This window comes from Lynx canadensis, chromosome A2 (assembly GCF_007474595.2).
Source record: "Lynx canadensis isolate LIC74 chromosome A2, mLynCan4.pri.v2, whole genome shotgun sequence".
In the NCBI taxonomy this organism is placed as follows: Eukaryota; Metazoa; Chordata; class Mammalia; order Carnivora; family Felidae; genus Lynx; species Lynx canadensis.
Genome location: NC_044304.2, coordinates 104,971,727 through 104,995,461, shown reverse-complemented (window position 1 = coordinate 104,995,461; position 23,735 = coordinate 104,971,727). Strand labels below are relative to the sequence as shown.

General features: G+C 36.0%; 1 protein-coding gene across 1 annotated transcript in view; it reads left to right on the top strand.

Moving 5' to 3' along the window:
- Window positions 1-530: 530 nt before the first annotated feature.
- Window positions 531-23,735, top strand: part of VWDE (von Willebrand factor D and EGF domains) — a 77,709-nt gene continuing 54,504 nt past the window's right edge. The window contains 5 exon segments of the mRNA XM_030294831.1: window positions 531-597; window positions 9,666-9,850; window positions 12,399-12,534; window positions 12,537-12,629; window positions 22,335-22,400. Coding sequence (XP_030150691.1) covers window positions 531-597; window positions 9,666-9,850; window positions 12,399-12,534; window positions 12,537-12,629; window positions 22,335-22,400 — 547 coding nt within the window.

The window sequence follows — 23,735 nt, the reverse complement described above, 5'->3', positions numbered from 1 at the left end:
AGCACCCGCAATTGCGAAGTTAAGAATCCATCTACAGGGATAACCACGGGCACTGCCCCTTCCAACAGAACCTCACAAAGCTGCTTTTATTGGAGATCCATCTGAACAATTTCTAGGATTATCAGTTTTTCTTAAAGCGTTGTTAAGACAGTGAGACTCGAGGTGCCAAGCTATATCCCGTGAGCTTGCCCTGGATGTACGACTGCCTTTGAGATCCAAGGTGGTGGGTGTGCTACAGCCTGGACCCTGCAGGACCTGGTCTCCCCGGGAAAAGGTGGGCGTGGCTTTCCGATGGACGGGCGGGGCTTCTGTGGGAGGAGAGTCGCCGCCGAGGGGCTGCGCGGAAGACTCTCGCTTGTGTCCCAGGAAAGGACAGCTGATTCCCCCGAGCGGGGACATGCAGCGTCCCTGAAGACTGAGCAGGAACGGATTGAGAAAGTCCTGTGATAGGAGGGCTGAGGTGTCCGCAGCCTGCTTACACCCACGGCCCGGGCCCTGCGAAGCCTGGGACCTCAAGTGCGGCGGCAGCGATGCTTGGCCGAGTCTGGGCTCTGGCGCTGGCGCTTATGCTCCTGGCCCCGGGACAAGGTTGGCAAGGTAGGGTTCAGGCGGAAGGGAGCGCTGGGGCGCCACTCGGACCTTAGGGAGAAAGGGGCTGACTTCCCGGATGACACTGGAGCGTCCTTGTGCATCCTATGGCCGCATCTGATACTTGACCCTCACCGACCTCTGCCCTGCCCTTCTGCCCTCTTTGGTCAGTTTGCAGCCCTTCGGCTCTGCGTGATTTCTTCGTGCTCAGGAGTTTGTCGCCTCCTCTTCTCCCGCTCTAAGACCCTCAGTCCTGTTAGTGTTCCTCGGTTCTGTTTCCTGCTGATATCCTGCTCTTTAAGGACTCTACTGTAAGAAACTTTTGCTGGATTTGCCAGCATCCTAGTGGCAAGTGAAGCCGAATTACCCGCAAAGAGTAAGTTCCAAACTGCTGGACATCTGCACTCCCACCCCACCGCTGGAAATAAGTAATTGATGAACATTTTATCTCTACAATAAATCAATACGTTAAGTTCTGTGTATGATATTTTAGTATATCTGTTAGAATCCCTCCTGCTGCTGTAGAAGAGATCTCTACGAAGAAAATAGCACCACTCCTGCATCTTTAATCCATTAAAAAGAGGACAGTTTAGAATACAGGGAAGTTAAAACATTAGTTAGCTCTTCCTGATTGCTTTTTGTGGGCGGATAGTTGGGAATATTAAATGAAAGTGACTTATTATATTGTAAATTTCCTTGTATGTTTTCAGAAATAAATCTGATCTGTGTATATCTGCCCCTTGAAAAAAAATACGTTTATAATTGCTTAGGGTATAATTTAGTCTTATCATCTTGTTGATCTCAATGTATGTTACTAAGGTGAATTTGCTTTGTAAAAAGAGGAGGGGGGAGAGAAAGCACTTTCCCATGTAAAATTTTAAAAAGAATATTAAAACCCAATATATTATTTCCCGAAATGATACTTCAACAAGGTATCATTAGTCTGCACCTTCTTTCGTTTGCTTTCAGATTCACTAGATTTTCATGAAGAACTGTTAAACATAAAAAGCATTAAATATGCATTTATTATAGTTAGATAAAATATTTCCAGAAAAATGACTAATATTTATAGAGAGTATCTGCTTCAATGTTTGCCATACAGCACAAAACCCCTTGTTGCCTTTATATAGCTTTATAATTTCCCTACTGAGGGCAAATATTAACCCTTACCAAGTTCTAAGTTCATATGTTGGTAAAGTTGATAAGTTTTTTATATCTAATAAAGATGGAAGGAGAGAGGATAGAAAATATTTTTTTCAAACAGCTTTATTGAAATACAGTTTATTGTACCATATAAGTCACTCATTTACAGTGTGCAGCAGTTACTGCAGTATGCAGTGGTCTGTTTTTTAGTATAGTCACAGATATGTGCAACCACTGCCGTCAGTTATAGGACATTTTTATCATCTGAAAAAGAAATACTGTACTCCAGCTTTCTGTCCCCTCTTCCCTCCATTACCGTCTCACCTTTGCAACCATAGGCAATCTCTGATCTACTTTCTGTTCTATGCATCTGCCTATTCTGGACATTTTAATAAGTGGAATCATACAGCAGCCTGCCTTTTGTGACTGACTTTTTTCACCTAGCTTTATGTTTTCAAGGTTCATTCATATTGTACTGTATTTAGTACTTCATCTCTTTTTATGGTGGAGTAATTTTCCACTCTAAGTATTTACATTGTACATTCATCAGTTGATGAACATTTGGGGTTTACACCTTTGGGCCACGTTTTTAAGTTTCTATTTATTTATTTTGTGGGGGGGGGGAGCAGAGAGAGACAGAGAGAGGGAGAGAGAGAATCCCAAGCAGGCTCTGCATCATCAGCATAGAGCCTGACTAGGGGGACTCAAACTCTCGAACTGTGAGATCGTGACCTGAGCCAAAATCGAGGGTCGGTGGCTTAACTGACTGAGCCACCTGGGCACCCCCACCTTTGGGCCATTATATGTAATGCTACTGTGAACATCCTGGTACAAGCTTTTGGGTGAACACCTGTTTTCATTTCTCTTAGGCATGGATATATCTAGAAGCATATTTATTACTGGAATTACTGGATCATGGAGTAATTCTGCTTAACCTGTTGAGGAACAGCTGGTTCCAAAGTGGCTGCATGTTTTGTAGTCTCATATGTGTGAGGTTCTAATGCATCCACATCCCAGTCGACATTGAGATTTTTATTTTAGCCATCTTATTTCGTATGAAGTGACATTTTTTGTGGTTTGATTTGTGTTTTCCTGGTGGCTAATGATGGCAAGCATTTTTTCATGTGTTTATTGGTACCAGTATATCTTCTTTGAAGAAATACTACTCAGATGCTTTGCTGGTGAGTGATGAGTTATTTATGTATTATAAATACAATTATCTTACTAGATATGTGATTTGCAATTTTTTCCCCATTCTCTGACTTGTCTTTTCACGTTCTTGATAATGTCTTTTGAAGTATGGGAGTTTTTAATTTTAATGAAATCCAATTTATCTATCGTTTCTTCTGTTGCTTGTTTTTTGTTGTTATTTCTTGGAATCTATTGCCAAATCTAAAGTCATGGAGATTTACCCCAATGTTTTTTCTAAGAGTTTTATAGGTATATATCTTGTATTTTGGTCTTTGATTATACATTTTGAGTTAATTTTTATACATGGCACAACATAAGGGTCCGAGTTTATTATTTTACATGTGAATATCCAATTTTCCCAGCACCATTGAAAAAGACTGTTCTTTCCCATGAAATGACCTTAGCACCTAGGCTGAAAATCAGTTGAAAACCATAGATACATACATGGGTTTATTTCTGGACTCTCCATATTATTCACTGATCTGTGCTTATCCTTTTTTTTTTTAATGTTTGTTTATTTTTGAGAGAGAGAGAGTCAGAGCATGAGCAGGGGAGGAGCAGAGAGAGAGGGAGACACAGAATCTGGTGCAGGCTCCAGGTTCTGAGCTGTCAGCATAGAGCCTGACACGGGGCTTGAACCCACAGAACGTGAGGTCATGACCTGAGCTGAGGTCAGATGCTCAATGGACTGGGCCACCCAGGCGCCTGATCTATACTCATCCTTATTCACCATGATGCTGTTTTGATTGCTGATGTTTTGTAGTAAATTATAAAATAGGAAAATATAATTCATCCTATTTTGTCTTTCTTTTTTAAGAAATGGTTTAGCTATTCTGGGTCCCTTGGAATTCCAAATAAATTTCGTATTAGTTTGCCAATTTCTACAAAGGAGTCACATGGTATTCTGATAGGGATTCTGATAGGATGAACCTTCTTATTAATTTGGGGCAGATTGCAATCTTAACATTAAATCTTATGATCTAGGAATGTGGATGTATTTCCATTTACATAGATTTCTAATTTATTTCAACAATGTTTTGTGATACTTAAATTTACACTGTTTTATTAAATTTATCCCTAAGTAATTTGTTCTTTTGAAGCTATGTAAGTGAAATCATTATTTTAAAGTTTATTTATTTTGAGAGAATGAGAACATGCATGCACGTGAGAGGGGAAGGGACAGATAGAGAGGGAGAGAGAATCCCAAGCAGGCTTCACACTGTCAGCACAGAGCCCAAAGTGGGGCTCAATGTAGGGCTCAATCTCGCAAACTGTGAGATCATGACCTGAGCCAAAATCAGGAGTCAGATGCTTAACTGACTGAGCCACCCAGGCACCCTCAAATCATTTTTTAAATTGCATTTTCAGTCTATTCTTTGCACATGTGTAGGAGTATAATTAAATTTTGTATCTTGATTTTGTATCCTGAAATCTTTCTAAATGTGTTCATTATAATTTTTGTATGTGTGGGTTTGTTAGGAATTTTTACATAAAAAATCATGTCATATGTGAATAGAGATAGTTTTACTTCTTCTTTTTCAATCTGGATACCTTTTGTTTATTATCTTTCCTAGTTGTCAGAGTTAGAACCTGAAATACCATGTTGAATAGAAGCATGAGAGCAGGCATTCCTGATCTTATGAGAAAGCATCCAGTATTTCTTCAAGTATGAACCTGTAGGGTTTTTTGTAGATTCTCTTTATCAGGTGAAGAAGTTACATTCTACTCCTAGTCTTTTTATGTATGTGTGTATACACACACACACACACACATAAAGAGTGTTAGATTTATCTCAAATGAGTTTTTCTGGATATTGAAAATCACTTATGGATTTTTATTTTTTATTATATCAATATGGAATATTATGTTGATTAGTTTTTGGATGTTAAATCAACCTTGCACACCTGGTTGAAATTCCACTTGGTCATGGTTTATAATTCTTTGTCTAATTTCTAGATTCATGTTGCCAATATTTTGCTGGGGACATTTGCTTCCATATTCAAAAGATACATAGGTTTGTAGTCTTCTTTTCTTGTGATACCTTTTTTCTGGTTTTGGTGTCAGTAATACTGGGCTCTAGAATGAGTCTGGAAGTGTTCCATCCTTTTAATTTTTTTTAATTTTTTAAACTTTATTTATATATATAAGATAGAGAGAGTGCAAGCAGGGGAGAGAGGCAGAGGGTGAGAGGAAAGAGAGAGAGAGAGAGAGAGAGAGAGAGAGAGAGAATCCTAAGCAGGCTCCACACTCAGCATGGAACAGGATTCAGGGCTCGGTCCCACGACCCTGTGATCATGACTTGAGCCGAAATCAAGACTTGGATGCTCAACTGACTGAGCCACCCAGGTGCCCCTAGTATTCCATCCTTATATATTATTTAGAAGTGTTTCTGAAGAAATGGTTTATTCCTTAAATGTTTGGTAGAATGCAGCATTGATACCATCTGAATCTGGTCTTTATTGTGTGTGTTGTGTTGTATTTTTTTTTTTTTACTCAGTATTTTACATGATACAAATCTATTTGGATTGCTTATTTCTCTTGAGTAAGTTTTGGTGTTTGTGTCTTTTTAGGAACTTTCCAATCTCATCTAAGTTACCTAATTTATTGACATATACCTGTCTGTAATAATATTCCTTAATAAGATCTGTAGTGCTGTCTCTTATTTCATTTCAGATTCTGGTAACTGAGTCTTTTTGTTCTCAGTCTAGTTAGAGATATGCCAGTTGTGTTGATTTTTTTCAGAGAACCAGCTTTTGATATCATTGACTTTCTCCATTGATTTTCTATTCTCAATTTCATTAATTTCCTCTCTAATCTTTAAAATTTCCTTCATTCTGCTTCCTTTAGATGTAGTATGCTCTTCTTTTTCCAGTGTCTTAAGGTACATGGTTAGTTTATTACATTGAGATGTTATTCTTATCTAATGTAAGGATATATGTCTATAAATTTCCCTCTAAGTACTACTTTGACAGCATCTCATAAATATACTGTATCTGTTTTAATCTTTTCAGTGTATTTTGTCATTTCCTTCTTAATTTCTTTTTGAGTCATCACTTATCTGGGTTGTTTAATTTACACGTATTGTAAGCTAATTACATTTATTTTTGCTGTTTCACAATTTCATTCCATTATGGTCAGAGAACATATTTTGCATGACTTGTGTTTGTTTTTTTTTTTTTTTAATTTATTGAGGTTTATCTTGTGGTGTAGTTTATTGTCCATCCAGGACAATGTTCCATATGCACTTCAGAAGAACTTGTATTTGCTGGTTTTGACAGGTATGTCCTATAGATGTCTTTTAGGTCAAGTTGGTTTATAGTACTGCTGTAGCTCTATTTCTTTGTTATCTTCTGCCCAGTTTTGTATTTATATTGAAAGTGGAATATTGAAGTCCCCAACTACTACTGTTGAAGTATGTACTTTTTCCCATTTCTGTCAGGTTTAACTTGATATATTTTCATGCTCTCTTATTAGGTGTGTGTGTGTGTGTGTGTGTGTGTGTGTATTAGTAATTGAATATCTTCCACATGGATTGAACCTTTCATCATTACAAAATTCCCCTCCTTATTTCTGGTACTATTTTTAAAGATTTTTTTCTGATATTAATACAGACAATCTAGTTTTCTTGTGGTTGCTGTTTGCATGATATTGCCCATACTTTTACTTTCAATCTATTTTTATTCTTTACAAGAAGCATTCAGTTTGCCTGTTGACATACAAAGCAGGGCAAGGTAAAGAGATTTAGCAAACTAGACACTCTCTGACCTTGTTTTTCAGCCTTTTGTGTTGTTGCAGAACTCACAGTTCTATTTTGAATATCAGAAGCTTTAGGGAAGCTAGCAGATTTTCAAAAATTTACAAATATTTGAAATTCCCATAGGGCAATATACCAAAGGTTTTTTAATTATAAACTCAAATATTATGAAGTCCCTGTTTCAGGCATTAAGCCTATTCATCTCTTAAAAATACAGTGATTTATCTAGTTTCTTAACAAATTTTTTGTCTACTAATTATGAATCTTAAAGAATCCTGGCCATTGTGTTAAACTAGAAAACAATCTAGTACAGGTTACCTTTTATGTACAAATAAAACTAGAAGAGTTTTTTTATACTGTATCATTATGTATCCTTTATAACTTGACACATTCTCCTACAGTATTTGAAATCCAGGTATTATATCCTATTAAATCCTATATATGCTGTCTCACTTATTTAAATCTATTGGGATTCAAATAAATGGATATGTAAATTTAAGTGAATATTTTATATGTACTTTTTTATGAGGGAAAAGTTATGTTGGAAGTTTGCTAGAAAGCTTAGCACACCATTCACGTCATGAATAAGTGAGATGGGCTTGTAGAACTATTAGTATTTGAGGAGCTGAGTCCCCACATTTCCAAATGGAAACCAAAACTATCCTTATAATTCTCACTTTGTTAATTGTGTACTGCATTCTAAAGTTAAGGCTGTCATGAGATTTTTAAGAGTGTGGCTTGTTCATTACTAATAAGATTTAAAAATTTTCTACAGAGACCTTGAACATTTTTAAAAAGACAAGTAGATTTTTTAGAAAAAACTGAAATGATCAATATAAAAATATGGGCTGTTATTATTTATATGATTTAAGAATTTTCCTCTAAAATAAATATTAAATAAAAATAAATGCAGGTCTAACAATTCTGTGTAGATATATAGTTCTTTGGTATTGCTGATGTTACACTGTGATTGCTACTATATTTATTACATCTTCAGCTTTGGACTAGAAAACAGTTATTGAGAGTGTAAAATTAGAGAAAATGTGAGAGCTACAGAAGCACTTAGGAAGAAGAAATACCACACAGAATAGAGATGGACTTAGTGACTTTTTTCCGAACACAAAATTCTACTGCAGGAAAGAGAACAGAGAAAACATCTCAATAATTCATGCAAACCTCACTAGGAATCTCTTTTTAAATATTTCCTTAGTTTCTAACCAGGTACAGTGTTCTGGTATTGATAGGACCTTAGAGTTATTTCAAAATTAGATGAAATGATAGCACATCCCCTGAGTTCCATCCATACACATTTTATGAAATATTTATCCAGTGTTGACAGATTGAGATCATTAAAGTCAATAGAGCTTTTGGATTACATTTTTCTTGGGAAATTTAAAACTGGTATAGCAAGAGATAAAAGGAAGAGGAAACTTTTGTGCTTATTCCTAAACTTTTTTACTCTAAAAATTCTTTAAGAACACTACATTTTGTGCAATTTAATTGTAATATCTACAAACAACAAAATGAACAGCAAACAATCATAATAAAAAATTGTATAAGCTACATTTATGATATCTACTTGCAAATTAGTATTTCTAGTTTATGCCCTTAAGTTCAGAAATTGATTTTGATTGAAAAACACCTCTGTAACCTAAAATTATGTATATATGTTTGAGAGTTTTGTTCAGTTAGATAAATTTGTCCCATAGTGAGGTACCTTAGTAATGATTGGATTTTTCTTTCCCGTTTCAATTTCATGGATATTATCTTATAGTGCTTTCCTTCAGTGTATGTAATAGCTAATATTTGGAGATTTTCTACCTACTGTGTCAACAAGAAACTCTGGTACCCAAATAAGGGCAGTTCTCTGCTCCCTATCATGCGAGAGTACAGGAAGCTCAAACAAGAGTCATATTTCTAGGACGTCTCTTCTTCTGACATCTGCTTCTCTCTTTTTTTTTTAAAAAAAAATTTAACTTTTATTTATTTTTGAGACAGAGAGAGACAGAGCATGAACGGGGGAGGGTCAGAGAGAGGGAGACACAGAATCTGAAACAGGCTCCAGGCTCTGAGCAGTCAGCACAGAGCCCAACACAGGGCTCAAACTCACGGACTGCGAGATCACGACCTGAGCCGAAGTCGGCCGCTTAACCGACTGAGCCACCCAGGCGCCCCTGCTTCTCTCTTCTTGATGGGAGAGCCTGATGTTCTGCCTCTGTGGGTTTCACTGAAGTATCTCCCAGGCCAAGTGCCGCTAAGACAACTTCCCCAAAAAACTACGGAACTCTTCTTTTCTCCTTCAAAACTGTACCCCTGAACCCCATTCCTTTTCCTGTGTTTGGTAGTAAAAAGGTATTCCAATACTTATCTTAAAAAAAAAAAAAAAGAAAGAAAGAAAAAAGAAAGAAAAAATCTTGACAACTTTATATTCTTTCCTGTACTGAAGAATGCAGGAAGCTTCAGTAGGAGAGCATTTTGCAAAAATTAGATTAGCATTAAAAGCTTAATTTTCTTTGTTGCCTTTCAGGACTTGGTAGAGATGGATATTGGGGGACCTATAGTTACTGGGAAGGAAAGCAGGTTATGGAGGGTCAGTAATGGCATTCAAACCTGGAAGGCCATCCTCAAGAGGAGGCTTATAGGGGCTGTAACTTCAGACGGAAAGAATGAAAAAAAAAAAAAAAACAACACCAACAACAAAAACCTATGTCAACAGTGATAACAATATTGACTGTCCAAATTAAATGAAAATAAAATTCTTGAAGCTCAAGTACCTCAAAAGCACATCCTACACTTTGCTGACTGGATTATTGCCTTTATGAAAAGTGGAATACATCTTTGACTTACTATGAGACCCTGACATTTCTGATGGTCCTTATGTGCAGTTGTGGATTATTTGTTTAATTTGGGGAAAGAATCAATTTTAATTGAGGACTAACCCATGTTAATGAAGGAAACGCGTACTTAAGATACTGTCTTTCCCGCCTAGCTCAGGAGTGCTCTCCTGGGGGACACCAGATTCTTCAGAGCCCTTACCGAAGTGTGCATTTTGACTCGTTGCAACTCCAGCATTCTCCCTTTCAAAACCTGGTGTGTGACCGTTCCCTGTCTCCCGGATGGTATCGGTTTCTCATCTTTGACAGACCTGCTGAGATGCCAACCAAATGTGTTGAGGTATTTCAACTCACTAAGAACTACATGTGCTTTTCCTTATGTATGTTTTCATGAGGGTCGAATCTTGTTACAACCAGTTTATTTCTCACTCTAAAATATTATTTTGCTTGTGTATCAAGATTGAGTTAATCCAAAGAGGTATTTCCATGTTCCCTGTTCTCATGGTAATAGTAATAGCAATGGTTAATGTTATGCTCATGCAGTCCACCAAGGGTTTTTACCTACAATATCTTATGTAGTTTTTACAATGGCTCTACAATGTAACCTGTCATCATTATTTCCATCATATAGCACAGGAAACATAGATTCTTAGGCGAAACACTCCTACTAGAGTTACCCAGCTACCCAAACACCCAAGTTTTGATCACAGACCACCAGTCCCCGGAGCTCATGTCCTGAACCACACACAAGTAACCTGCTAACAGTAAAATAATGTATATTCCAAGTACTTCATTTCTTGTCAGTCTTAAATAGAAGGTTCATTCCCCTTATTGTTACTCACCTTTTGTGAATTATGCAGAAGCAGGAATTATTTTCCCTTTTAAACAACAATGTAAAAAAACTCAGTAAAAATATCCAAATTTTAACAATATTTAATTTTAAGTGGTGACATTGTGGCTATCTTATTTTTTCCTTTTTGTTTATTTGCTTGTCACTATTGTGGCATTTTGTTGTGATAAACAAAAAAATCAGAATTTAAAAGTAAAATTTGAAGAAATTACAGGAAATTCACTACATCCTTAAATATTTGCGTTCTTTTTCTTTGGCTGAACTAACTATAATTGAATGTAGAACCTGACACAAATGTAAAGGTGAGATGATTCCGCTGGGTCTGTGCCCCCATGAGGAAGTGTTCTCTGCCCCCACTCTTTCATCTCCTACTTGAACCAAGGCTTTGCAGCATCGAACTGGAGAAGTGATCTTTTTTTTTTTTAACTCTACAGGATACATGTCTGTGTAAATAAATGTCTATTATAATGTTTAAAGTAATTTATGTGCACTACAGAAAACTTAGAAAATAAGAGACATTTAATAGAATAACATTCATTCATTCATCATCCACCCCACAGTCATACCTCCATTCACATTTTTCTGTCATTCCCTCTTTTCATATTGTTCTTTAAGGTTCATGCTACATGTTAAATTGCATAACATGCTTTTTTCAAGTACCATTAAAGCATTAACATTTTCCTATGCTGTTGAATATTCTTTAAAATTAATTTTGAACATAATATTCTATCACTAGTGTATTTAGTAAGATTATTTTATAAGTAAAATTAGTGGAGGTTAGTATCTTTTTGATACATATAATTGTTTTTAGAAAATACAATGCTAATATTTCATTTCAGTAGCAGTAGATAAAAGTACCCTTTCTAATAATATTTTTTTGTTTTGAGAGAAAGGAGAGAAGAGACCACAGAGGAGGGGGAGAGAGAGAGGGAGAGAATCCCAAGCAGGCTCAGTGCTGTCAGTGCAAAGCCTGACACGGGGCTCAGTTTCATGAACTGCAAGATCATGAACTGAGCCAAAACCAAGAATCAAATGCTTGACCTACTGAGCCACCCAGGTGCCCTTGTGATCTTAGTTTTTAAGTGGGTAATAATATATCATTATTAAATAATATAATAATGTGATAATATAATCCTATTAAATAATTTCCTATTAAATTCTTATTTGTCTTATATTTTTAAAATTATTATTTAAACACAATTTTTAGTCTTTTCCTTTATGATTTCCTTTGCTATTAAGCATGGGGATAATAATATACTGAGTGCTATAATCTGGCTAATAATTACTGAGTCATTGCTATGTAGAAATTATGTTGTGTGCATAATTATGTTTATAGCTCACCATAGTACAGTGTGGTACATTCTGCAATCCACCTAGAACAAAAGGAAAAGATGGATGTTGAGTTCCTGTCCCAAGGTCATGCATTTAGCAAGTGCCTTCCCAAGTCAATATAGTTTCTTCTTATTTTTCCTGGATTAGTTTTCTGTTTAATTCCATTTTCCATCTGGAAGCGATTTTGCTAATTGGCTTCAAGTGAGGCTTTAACTTCCTTTCTTTCCCCAAATCGCCAACCAGTTGTTTCATCACCAAATTGTGAACAGTCCTTTCCTTCTCCCCTGATTTTTGATACCTCTTGAACCATGCATTAACTTCTTACATATACTATATTTAGTAATTTCAGAAGAAATCTCCAAGGTGAGTTTATCTTTTTGCTCTGTATTAAGATAACTTCAGATTCACCTATCTTACCTTAAAATATTGCTATGATAGTAAGTTATCTGATACTGAATTTCTCTTGTTCATAATACAAAAGTAACAGAATAAATTTAAATTGAGTAAGGTTATATTAATTATGAGCAATCTACCTTAAATTTAATATTCCATAAAGATACTTTTATAGTACAGGTATAAGTTATTAGATTTTTTTAAATGATAACTTAATATTTAAAGGTGGTTCAGAAAAAAATGCAAAGTTGATTTATCTATCACATGTGAAAATAACTTGGATTTTCAACTTTTGTTTTCTCTATTGCAAAAGATGAATCACTGTGGAACACAGGCCCCCATCTGGCTATCCCTGAGAGATTCAGAGACACTGCCTTCACCTGGAGAGATCAAGCAACTGACAGCTTGTGCCACATGGCATTTTTTGTTTAACGCTACAAAAGACTGCTGTCTTTTCAAATCCCAGTGTCTGTAAGAAACTGTGGAAAATTTTTTGTGTACTTACTACAGCCCACTCAAGGATGTATGGGATATTGTGCAGAAGGTAAGAAAACATGAGTAATATCCATGAACTACTAGTCACAGAACTGTGTGTTGCTCTGTTTGGGCCATTCTCTGGATAGGTTGTGTTGAGATAATACAAATCTCACTGAGTCTTGGTCTGCCACTATTGCTAGAGTGAAGCTAAATTTCGGTTTAAATTGGCCAAATCTGTTTAGGATTTTTTACCAAGATCTTAAGTGAGCCAATATCAGAAATATTTGCTGATGTGAAAGTATCAAAGCAGATTTCTTGCCATTCCTCCCATTGAACATAACGATTGAGTTTGTTAAAACTTCTTTGGTTTCCTCATGCCCTTTCACCCTTTTTAATTAAAGGATGAGGATGGTGAGTGAAAGATGTCGTAGATTCTGGGTCTAGAGTTCTCTCTTGTCCAGCAAGAGAGCAGACGCAGGATTGAAATGCGAGAGAGGCTAATGTCGAGGAAGAGACGAGACACGAGTAAGGGTCCTTGCTCATTTTTATTAGGATCAGAAGGCTTACAAGCTTGATGGACATGCACAAAGGGACCATGAAACCATGAACATTAACTCATGGGTGTGAGGGAAAGGGGCTTTTGAATATATGTGGCGTTAGGGGTTTGGGTCAATACAAAACAAAGTCCTGGTGCCAGGCAGATGGTTGTTTACGGCAGGCATGAGTCTGTTTATCTTAGCTAGCCTAGGGAATAAGACAGAAAGAGCGTGCTACCATCAGGGTCAACAAGGCACCTTTCTTTTGCTAATTAGCTCCACTCTGGGCAACTTTGCCCTGCTGCCATCCATAGCCCTCTTTACCTGTTTACCTATTTTGGTCCTTCCTTCCTGTGAAAGCAGCTTTCTGCTATTGTACTATGTTGGGGGCTTCCACCCTGAATACCTAATCTTGTTTACCTCATCTTGGATGTTTTCATCCTGAAATTTCCTATTCCTATACCTTTGTCATATACTGGGGGCCTTTCCCTGTTTACCTAATCTTTGATGCTTTCATTCTGTGGCTTCCTATTACTTTATGCCTTGTTAACCCATGCGTGCAAGCTCAGGGAATTCCTAAGCTTATTCCACACAAAAAGATATCATGCAAATGTGTTTTAAGTTATTTCATCTTTCATTCATTAATATGATTGAATGTTTATCCTTTGCCAGAAATTATTTTAGGCCTTAGGGTTATGGTAATGAACAAGACAAATGAGATATCTTCCCTCATGGAACTCACATTCTAGTGGAGTGCCTCAGACATAGAAAAATAAACTGGATATGACTCAAAGAATAAATAAATATCCACGAGTCCCTACTACATCAAGACATGATTAGAGAAATAAATTGATGGAAGAAAGGAGACAAACCTTCCTTAAAGAAGAATTGCAAATATTTGTAGTTAGTATCCCACATAGAATATGGGGCCTAATTCCTTTCATTTTGATTGTGAGCAGTATTTAGTGACTTGTTCCCAAATAATAGTGTATAGAAAGGAAAATATAGTGATTTTATAAGGGAGAAACATAGTAGACACTGTATTAACCAAGTGATCAAGGTTAATATCATGAGTGATAATGTATGTTGATATCAGTTACCTGCTGATAACATGCAATAAGATGTACTTCTCCTTTGTGGTATTCTTCCCTAAAAGCCATAACCCCAGTATAATCATGAGAAAATTCATACAAATCCAAAGTGAGAAATATTATAGAAAACACCTGTGAAAAATACTCTTCAAAAGTGTCAGAATCATGGAGAGTCATGAGAGAGTGAAAAAACTGTCACAGATTGGAAAAGATTAGGGAAACATGATGAATAATGCAATGTGATGATATCCTGGATTGAATACTGGAACAGAAAAATGTTAGCAGAAACTGGTAAAATCCAAATAGACTTTTCAGTTTATAAGAATAGAGTCCTAACTGGGACACCTAGGTGGCTCAGTCAGTTAAGCATCCGACTCTTGATCTCAGCTCAGGTCATGATCACACGGTTGTGAGTTTGAGTCCCACATTGGGCTCTGTGCTGATAGCACAGGGCCTACTTAGGGTTCTCTCTCTCTCTCTCTCTCTCTCTCTCTCTCTCTCTCTCTACCTCTCTCTCTCTCTCTCTCTCTCTCGCTCCCCTTGCCCCGCCAAAATAAATAAATTAATATACTTAAAAAAAAAAAAAAGAATAGAGTCCTAAGATCAATTTCTTAGTTTTAACAAATGTATCATGGTTTTGTAATATGTTAACATTAGTGAAAGGGTATTATTACCAGGAAAGCTCCATATTATTTTTGCAACTTTTATGTGCATTTAAAATTACTTTTAAATAAAATGTTTATCACAAACTGAAAATAAAACAAAAAATAAATTGTTTTTGGAAGCAAAATGTGTTATAAATTAGAGAAAACTGGTCAGTGCAATAGTGATTGACTGGCACAAAGATGCTGTCTCACCCAGAGTACCTGAAGAAGGTCTCTCTGACAGTTGATGAACTTGAGCTGAGCTCTGAATGAGGAGAATGAACCATCCATGATATGGGGAAAGAGCATTCCAGGTAGAAAGAACAACAAATGCCAGTGTCCTTAGACAGGTATGAAGATGGCTGTTCAGTGAACTGAAGGAGGAACAACATGGCAGGAAGACTGAATGGATGAGTCTTCAGAGATGAGATCAGAGAAGTAGGAAGGGGACATAATCTGTAGGGTATGTTGACCGTGGTAAGAACTTAGAGTTAGTCATAACTGCAGTATAAAGCCTTAATGGGATTTAAAATAGGTGAATATGATCTATGGATTGTATTTAAAAGACTCCATTGAAGAGGCTGTGGAAAGACAGTGGTGGCTCAAAGGTTGGAGAAGGAGAAAATGGTTTAGACTAGTGGCAAAGAAAAGAGGTTATTGAGTTGGGATGTCTTTTGGAGGCAGAGCTCATGCATTAGATATGAGAGAAGGTGGAAAGAAAGGAACCAAGGACAAGGCCTAGGTTTTTTGCTTGAGCAGCTGAGATAGGAAAGCAACACATTAGTTCGGGAGAGAAAGGAATGGACAGTTCTGTTTTGGCTTGTTATCTAAGAGAGGACATGAGATATACAGACATAAAATGCATAGCGGATTCATGAGCCTGCCACTGACCATGTTGTTGACTAAGGATGTTGGAGAAGAGGGTAGTTCCCATAATACACCATCATGGAGCTCACAATAGATAATTGAACTTAATGAGTTTTTTGGGGTTTTTTTTCTCTGTGCTCAATTACGACTGTGAACTCTTTGAAGGCAATGTACCCTTTATATCAAGGTCTCATGACCTCATGCCCAGTACCAAGTAAGGGCACAACAAATGCACATTAATAGAAGTGTTTAATAGAGCTAGTGACCCAACTCCTCAGATACAAGGAGCTCAAAATGGAAAGAAGCTACATAATGGTGATTTTTTACTTGGACTGCTTAGACAGGAATGAAGCTGATAATTGAGGGATTTATTCTTGGTTGGGGATGGAGAAAGTTTGCTGATATGTGACCAAATTATGGGAGGAAACCAATATCCCTCTACTATGTTATCTGGACTCCTCCATATGTAGGAGACTGAAAATGCTAGGAGATACTGTTCTGGATTAGTGCTCTTAAACTAGGCCAAACACTTGATTTAGCAAACAATGACAATCGTGTTAGTAATACCTATGAATATTTTCATCTTGAGGTTGTTAGATTATCCAAAAACAAAAAACAAAAAAACCTACAAATAATAGATATGGCAAAACAATGGCTAGGAATATACATGGAACCACAAATTGCAATGAGTGGTGTGAATGAGAAGATTAAAAGTTGCTGTAGGTGTGCCTGGGAGGCTCAGTGGGTTGAGTGTCCAATTCTTGGTCTTGACCCAGATCATGGTCCCACGACCATGGGATCAAGCCCCACATTGGGCTCTGTGCTGAGTGTGGATCCTGCTTGGGATTCTCTCTCTCTCTCTCTCTCTCTCTCTCTCTCTCTCTCTCTCTCTTTCCCTCCCTCCCTCCCTCCCTCTCTCCCCTTCTGCTCCTCTCCCCCACTCATGTTTTCTCTCTCTAAAATGAAAATTAGAAAAAAAAGTTGCTGTAGATGAGAATGCCAAAGGTGAAGGAGGGTGAAATTTATAATGAGGAACCACAGAAGAAAGCCTCTTCTGAGAAAAGGGCATTGACATTGAGAGTTTGAGGGTAAACAGTCCTGGGTCAGATAAAAATTGTGGAGAACAACATCCCAGACAACAACAACAACAGCACGTAAAAGGCCTTAAGGCAGTAAGTGTGGTGTTGCTCCCAAGAGTGAAAGTAGCACAGAGATGTTGGATCGCAAAGAGTGAGCAGAGTATTACAAGACATGGGTTGGAATGGCAGCAGGGTCTGCTAGTTAGGAAACTCTTCATTTTATTCTGTGCTTTGAGAAGTCTTAAGAGAATTATCCTGAGAGCTTTAGCCAGTAAGTCTTCACATTTCTTACACAGCTGCTAGCCAGCTAAACCTGGTTGAAAGCAGTATGTTCAGGAAGGACAGCAACTGCTCAGTTAATAGAGCTAATGGTACCATTAGGAAGGAGAGAATCCAGAGAGATGCATCTTGAGTGGCCAAGGTGAGAGATTTGAAAAATGTCTTTTTAGTATTTTTCAATATTCTTGTTATCAAATAGTTAATTTTTACAAAATCTCTAATAATATTACCAAGTATTTGTGGAAAATTGCATAGGTATTTCAATGGGAAAAAAACCAACAACATATCTACATTATTTTTTAAGAAATATTGATTACTATTAAAAATGAAAACAGGGGCGCCTGGGTGGCGCAGTCGGTTAAGCGTCCGACTTCAGCCAGGTCACGATCTCGCGGTCCGTGAGTTCGAGCCCCGCGTCGGGCTCTGGGCTGACGGCTCAGAGCCTGGAGCCTGTTTCCGATTCTGTGTCTCCCTCTCTCTGCCCCTCCCCCGTTCATGCTCTGTCTCTCTCTGTCCCAAAAAAATAAATAAACGTTGAAAAAAAAAATTAAAAAAAAAAATGAAAACAGAACTTTTATACCACGGAATATCATAAAAGCAATCACTTAGACAAAAATATTGTTTACATTGAATTTAAAAACTCAATACATATAATTTGCATTTTTGACATGCTGTTAATACTTAAAAAATATGTCCTGTTAATGTCATTCCCGCCCATTCATTTTCTCAAGTTTGAATATTCAAAAGTATTTCTTTTATTCTTCATATTCATGTCCTCCTACTGGTTTTAAGTGAAGAGAATTTCTGGGAGAAGATTGTTATTTTTTACTTTTTGTATATAAGTTATTAATCGATATACACATGAATTATCTTCTCTGATGTGCCAATAAAAGCTTACTTTGAAATACTATTTAAACTTGAATTAGAATTCCTGGATAGCAAACAGAAATGAATCACATAATCCTCTTAAGTGTCTTTTTCTCTTGCTTACCAAGAATCTGAAGCAGATGTTCCGGGCTGATGATGACTTGGCCATTTACAATGTCAGGCTGAGGTCTCTGTGAGTCTCTAGGCTTTTCCTTCACAGTGACGAGATGAAGGTCCAGTTTTTGCTCTTTATGTGCATTTTAGACAGGATAAAAGGGGAAGCCTAAAGGATAAAAAGAGCTTGTGCTAACTGGAACTTATGTCCCCTTAAGGAGCTTATTTGGAAGAAGTCTTATCACAACTACTTCAGAAGAATTCTTTGGCTTATCTCTGTCTTCAGAGGCAATCTGTGAAATCTCCTTTTTTACTTGGACATATTTCTGTCACCAGCTAATAGGCTATTGGATAGGCAACAATCCATCAGGTATATTTAGTTTAAAAATCAGCAAAACAGGGGTGCCTGGGTGGCTCAGTTGGTTAAGTGTCCACCTTTGGCTCAGGTCATGATCTCACAGTTCATGAGTTCTTACAGCCCTGTGTTGGGCTCTGTGCTGACAGCTCAGAGCCTGGATCCTACATCAGATTCTGTGTGTGTGTCTTTCTCACTGCCCCTCCCCCTGCTAATGCTCTGTGTGTGCTCTCTCTCTGTCAAAAATAAATATTAAAAAAAAATTTTGAACCTTATCAAAACAGCACAAATTAAAGAAAATTGTCACCATTTTAATAATATCTTATGACTTTTGTTTTTTATAACTTACATATAATTTTCATACAATTTATCTACAATTTCTATAAGGCAAAGAAGACAAGAAATGTTAATTCAAGATTATACTTATAATCAATGCCATTCAAGCAAAAAGATTTATATATGTTACTGAGAAAAGTTCATTGGAAATTTTTTTTTCATATTTTCCATGTTTGTACTTAGCAAGGTGGTTATTAGGTCCTTATGCTATACAAAGAGGCATTATATCAATTGGAAGTAGGCCATGAGAAGTTGAGGACATATATTACTATATACCCTACAGCACCCACTAAAATATGTGTGTGTATCTAATAGCCAATAAAATAGATAAGATACACAAAATACACCTTTTAGAGATACAGAAACAGCTGAAAAGTGCCAAAAGGACAAATAGAAAATAGCATTATGATAGATTTAAACCCTAGAATATCAATAATTTTTTAAATATATGTGATCTAAACACCCCAATCGAAAGTCAGAAATTTTTGGATTGGATAATAAAAGCAACACCCAACTATAACTATAAGCTGCCCAGAGAAGCCCATGTTAAACATAAAGAAAAATGAGGTTATAAATATGAGGAAAAAAGGATTGACTTAGGTACCACAAATGTCAAGAAATCTAGAGTGGCATTGTACATATTAGACAAAGTAAATTATTGAGCAAAGAATATCACCTAGAAGAACAAGGGTCATTTCCTAAAGATAAAAGGATCAATTGAACACAGGATAAAACGGTTCTAAATACTTATGTACCTAATAACAGAATTCAAAATACAGGAAGCAAAACTTACAGATCTTTAAGAAGAAATAGACAAATTTATGGTTCATGTTGGAGATTAACACTCATCAGTCAATAATTGAGCACATAGAAACAAAAACAAAAAAAATGGAGAAGAGTGGAAAGATTCTATCAATCAACTTGATCTAAATGACATTTAGAGAAGATTCCACAGATGACAGAACAACCCACATTCTTTACAAGTGCACCAGAAACATTTACCAAAATAGATTACATGCTAGGCCCTAGAGTAAGGAAATTAGAATATAAGAAAAAGTTTGATGTTAGTAAAAAAAAAAAAAAAAACAAACAACCCCTAAATATACTGTGAAAACAAGAGAGTTTACAGATCTGTGGGATCTGTAAAAAAAAAAAAAACTCAGTTTATATGTTAAGAAACTAGAAGCAGCACAAATGAGACCCAAAGTAAGCAGAAAGGAAGTTAACGATCAGAGTGAAAATCAATGGAATAATACACAAAATGAAAAAAGTAAAGGCAGAAGTTTCCAATATCAGGAATAAGAGAGGTGATAAAATACAGACTCTCCAGATATTAAAAGATTATAAGAATAAGAATTATTATGAATAACTGCCAATACATTTGACAACTTAAATGAAGTAGACAAATTTCTTGACATACATGGATACTAGAGCTCATTCAAAAGAAAAAATAATTTCAATGGCCCTATAATTGTTAAACAAATTGTATTTTTAGTTAAAATCCATTCCACAGATAAAATAAACAAACAAGAACCCTGGCCCAGATGGTTTGGGAATTCTTCCAAATAATAAAGAAGGAAATAATACCAATTTTACATAACTTTTCCAGAAAAATGAATAGTAGGGACCAAAAAACTTCTGTAGAGCCAACAATACTCTCAAAGTAAAAGCAAGACACAGACATTCAAGAAAACTATATCCCTCATACATATATATGCAGATGGTATGATCATCTATTTAAAAAATCCAGTGGAATCTACAAAATAGCTATTGGAGCTAGTAAGAAGTAATACTGAAAGAAAAAATCAACATATAAAAATCATTTGTATTTCTTTACATACATACTTGCAGGAATTTTATCGAAAAATACTAATTATAGTACCAACTATATGAAATACTTAGGAATAAATATGGAAAAAGATGCACAAGACCTATAAAGTGAAAAGAGTAAAACTTTGCTGAGAAAAATTGGAAAACTTAAAATAATGGAGAGATAAACCATGTTTATGGAACAAAGATCAATGTTAAGAAACCAATTCTCTGGGGCGCCTGGGTGGCTCAGTCGGTTAAGCGGCCGACTTCGGCTCAGGTCAGGATCTCACGATCCGTGAGTTCCAGCCCCGCGTCAGGCTCTGTGCTGACAGCTCAGAGCCTGGAGCCCGTTTCAGATTCTGTGTCTCCCTCTCTCTCTGCCCCTCCCCTGTTCATGCTCTGTCTCTCTCTGTCTCAAAAATAAATGAACGTTAAAAAAAAATTAAAAAAAAAAGAAACCAATTCTCAAGGTAATTTATAGCTCTAAAACAGTCCTAATCAATATCTCAGCAAGCTTTTTTTTTTTTTTTTTTTTTGGAGATTGACAAATTTTCCTAAAATTTATATGGAAATTCAAAATCTCTGCAATACCCCAAACTACCTTGATCAGGAAAAGAGTTGGGCAATTTATAGTGACTTTCAGATTTATCCTAAAGTTAATCTGTAAAGTGTTATGTTTGCATCAAGATAGATCAGTGGATAAGAACAGAGCCCAGAAAGAAATCAACACACATATAATCAACTGATTTTCAACACTAAATATAGTCAATTCTTTAGAAAAAGGACAGTAGTTTCAACAAATCGTTTATACACAAATTTTAAAAAATGAACTGTGATCAAATGCGTATAAAAATATAACTCACAAAAGGGGTGCCTGTTTGGCTCAGTTGGTTAAGTGTCAGACTTCAGCTCAGGTTAGGATCTCACGGTTTGTGAGTTCAAGCCCTGTGTCGGGCTCTTTGCTAACAGCTCAGAGCCTGGAGCCTGCTTCTGATTCTGTGTCTCCTCCTCTCCCCTGTCCCTCCCATGCTCATGCTCTGTCTCTGTCTCTCAATAATAAATAAACGTTAAAAAAAATTTTTTTAAAGGTATAACTCACAATGAATCATTAGTTTGAGTTACAAATAACAGAAAACAAGTTGAAATAATGTTTAAAAATCATGAACTCTAAGGATTTTAGGATGTGTCATTGAATCTGAGAAAGAGTTAAATAAGAAGGCCTCAGAAGATATGAGCATTAGAGCACCTCCCATGAGGTTAGCAATAAGAGTCTATACACATTCCTGTAGAACGTCATCATTGACTTGACTCTGCTCTCAAGTCCTTGTCTCTAAATTCTAATTCTAAATTCTTCCAAGAAGCAATCTGATGAGCCTGTCTTTGTTCGAGTAGTTACCTTTCTTCCAATGAACCTGTTTGGCATTGGTTATAGTTTTACCATGACAGCTGTCAACTCATTTCTGTACCCTGCACATATAGGGGAAACAAGTTCCACAGAAGTGTTCAAAACCAATTGTTGTATAAATTTTGTAAATTTTAGTTTCATTACTTAATAGTGTAGCTAAAATTTAGGAAACGACATGAAAGCTTTAGTTGTTTTTAAAATATGATTCCAAATTATCTCTATTTGATCTCATCCAAAAGGGAAAATTTTATTATAAATAAAAATGAAATAAGTAAGTCTTAGTCTATTGAAACATACTTCTCCGGGAATTGTCATTTCAGATATTTATGTATGTATTTATATCTTTATGCTCAATTGAATAAATATATAAACCTTAACCTTTTGCAGCTATTTCTGATGCAAAATTACACCCATGTGACCCTGATGAAATTGAAATTAGTGGTGACTGTGTTCGTAAGTATCAAATTTTATTTTTTAACAATTTATAAACTTACAATTTCAAAGTTGTTTTTTTATTCATTTCTCTTGAGAGAGAGAGAGAGAGAGAGAGAGCGAGCGAGCATGAGCAGGGGGGGGCAGAGAGAAAGAGGGAGAGAGAAATCCCAAGCAAGCTCCGTGCTGTCAGCCGAGAACCTGATTCAGGGCTCAGTCTCACAAACTGTGAGATCATGACCTGAGGTGAAATCAAGAGTTGGACACTTAACTGACTGAGCCACCCAGGTGCCCCCATTTCAATGGGTTTTTATGTTCTGTAACTTACTTAGATGTTAGTTATGCTATTTGACTTCACCTTAGTCTCGTGACTATCAAAAATAAAAATCACTTTATCCTGCCTGTAAGGAATAGTCCTGGAATTAGCAAATATATGGAGTTGGGCATGTCATACCCTACAGATATTGGTAGAATTCTTATATGGGGAAATATTTGGCAGTATATCGCAACAGTATTAAAAATGCACATATATTTGTCCTCAACAATTCCATTTTCAAAAGTCTAGCTTATAGAAATATTTAAAGAAGCATGTAAGTACTCTCTTTAAAACAGCATTTTTCTAATAATATGAAAAACTAAATTGCAAATATACAATAACTGCTGATGATTCAATATTTTTGGTGTACCCATGATAAAATATTCTATAAACAATATTAAAATTCAGGAATACATTCTTTGATATTAGTAAATATTAATAGCATACTGTAGTTAAGAAATCAAAATATGTAGCACAATCTCATTTTTATTTTCTGAAAGCGATTGCATTTGTACCAAATAACTCTTGAAAGATAAACACCAAAAATATTAATGGTACTCGTAATTTTTCTCCTCCTTCAAATCTGTATTTTTTTTGTATTTTCTAAATTAAATTTTTACAAGTTGTTTACACACTAAAAAAAATCCTATGTCAGTATTTCTTAAAATAACTCTAAATAGATCGTCTAATAAATTTATGATATCTACTTAAAGGATGAGAAGAGATTAAAACTATTATTGAAACCTTAGCGTTTTTGTGGGATATATTGGTCAAGTATATTGATGATGATATGAGAATAAATAAATGAATATGGGATTGTTGATATATAATTAACTAAGGTGTTTGATAAAATAAACCATAATGACAAAAAACAAATCAGGATATTATATAATATTTAGATACCAGTTCTAAAAATTAATATGTTTTGCCTTTGAAAACTACCCTTATAATAATGCTCAAAATAAGGGGTGCCTGGGTGGCTCTGTCAGTTAAGGATTTGACTCTTGATTTTGGCTCAGATCATGATCTCACAGTTGGGA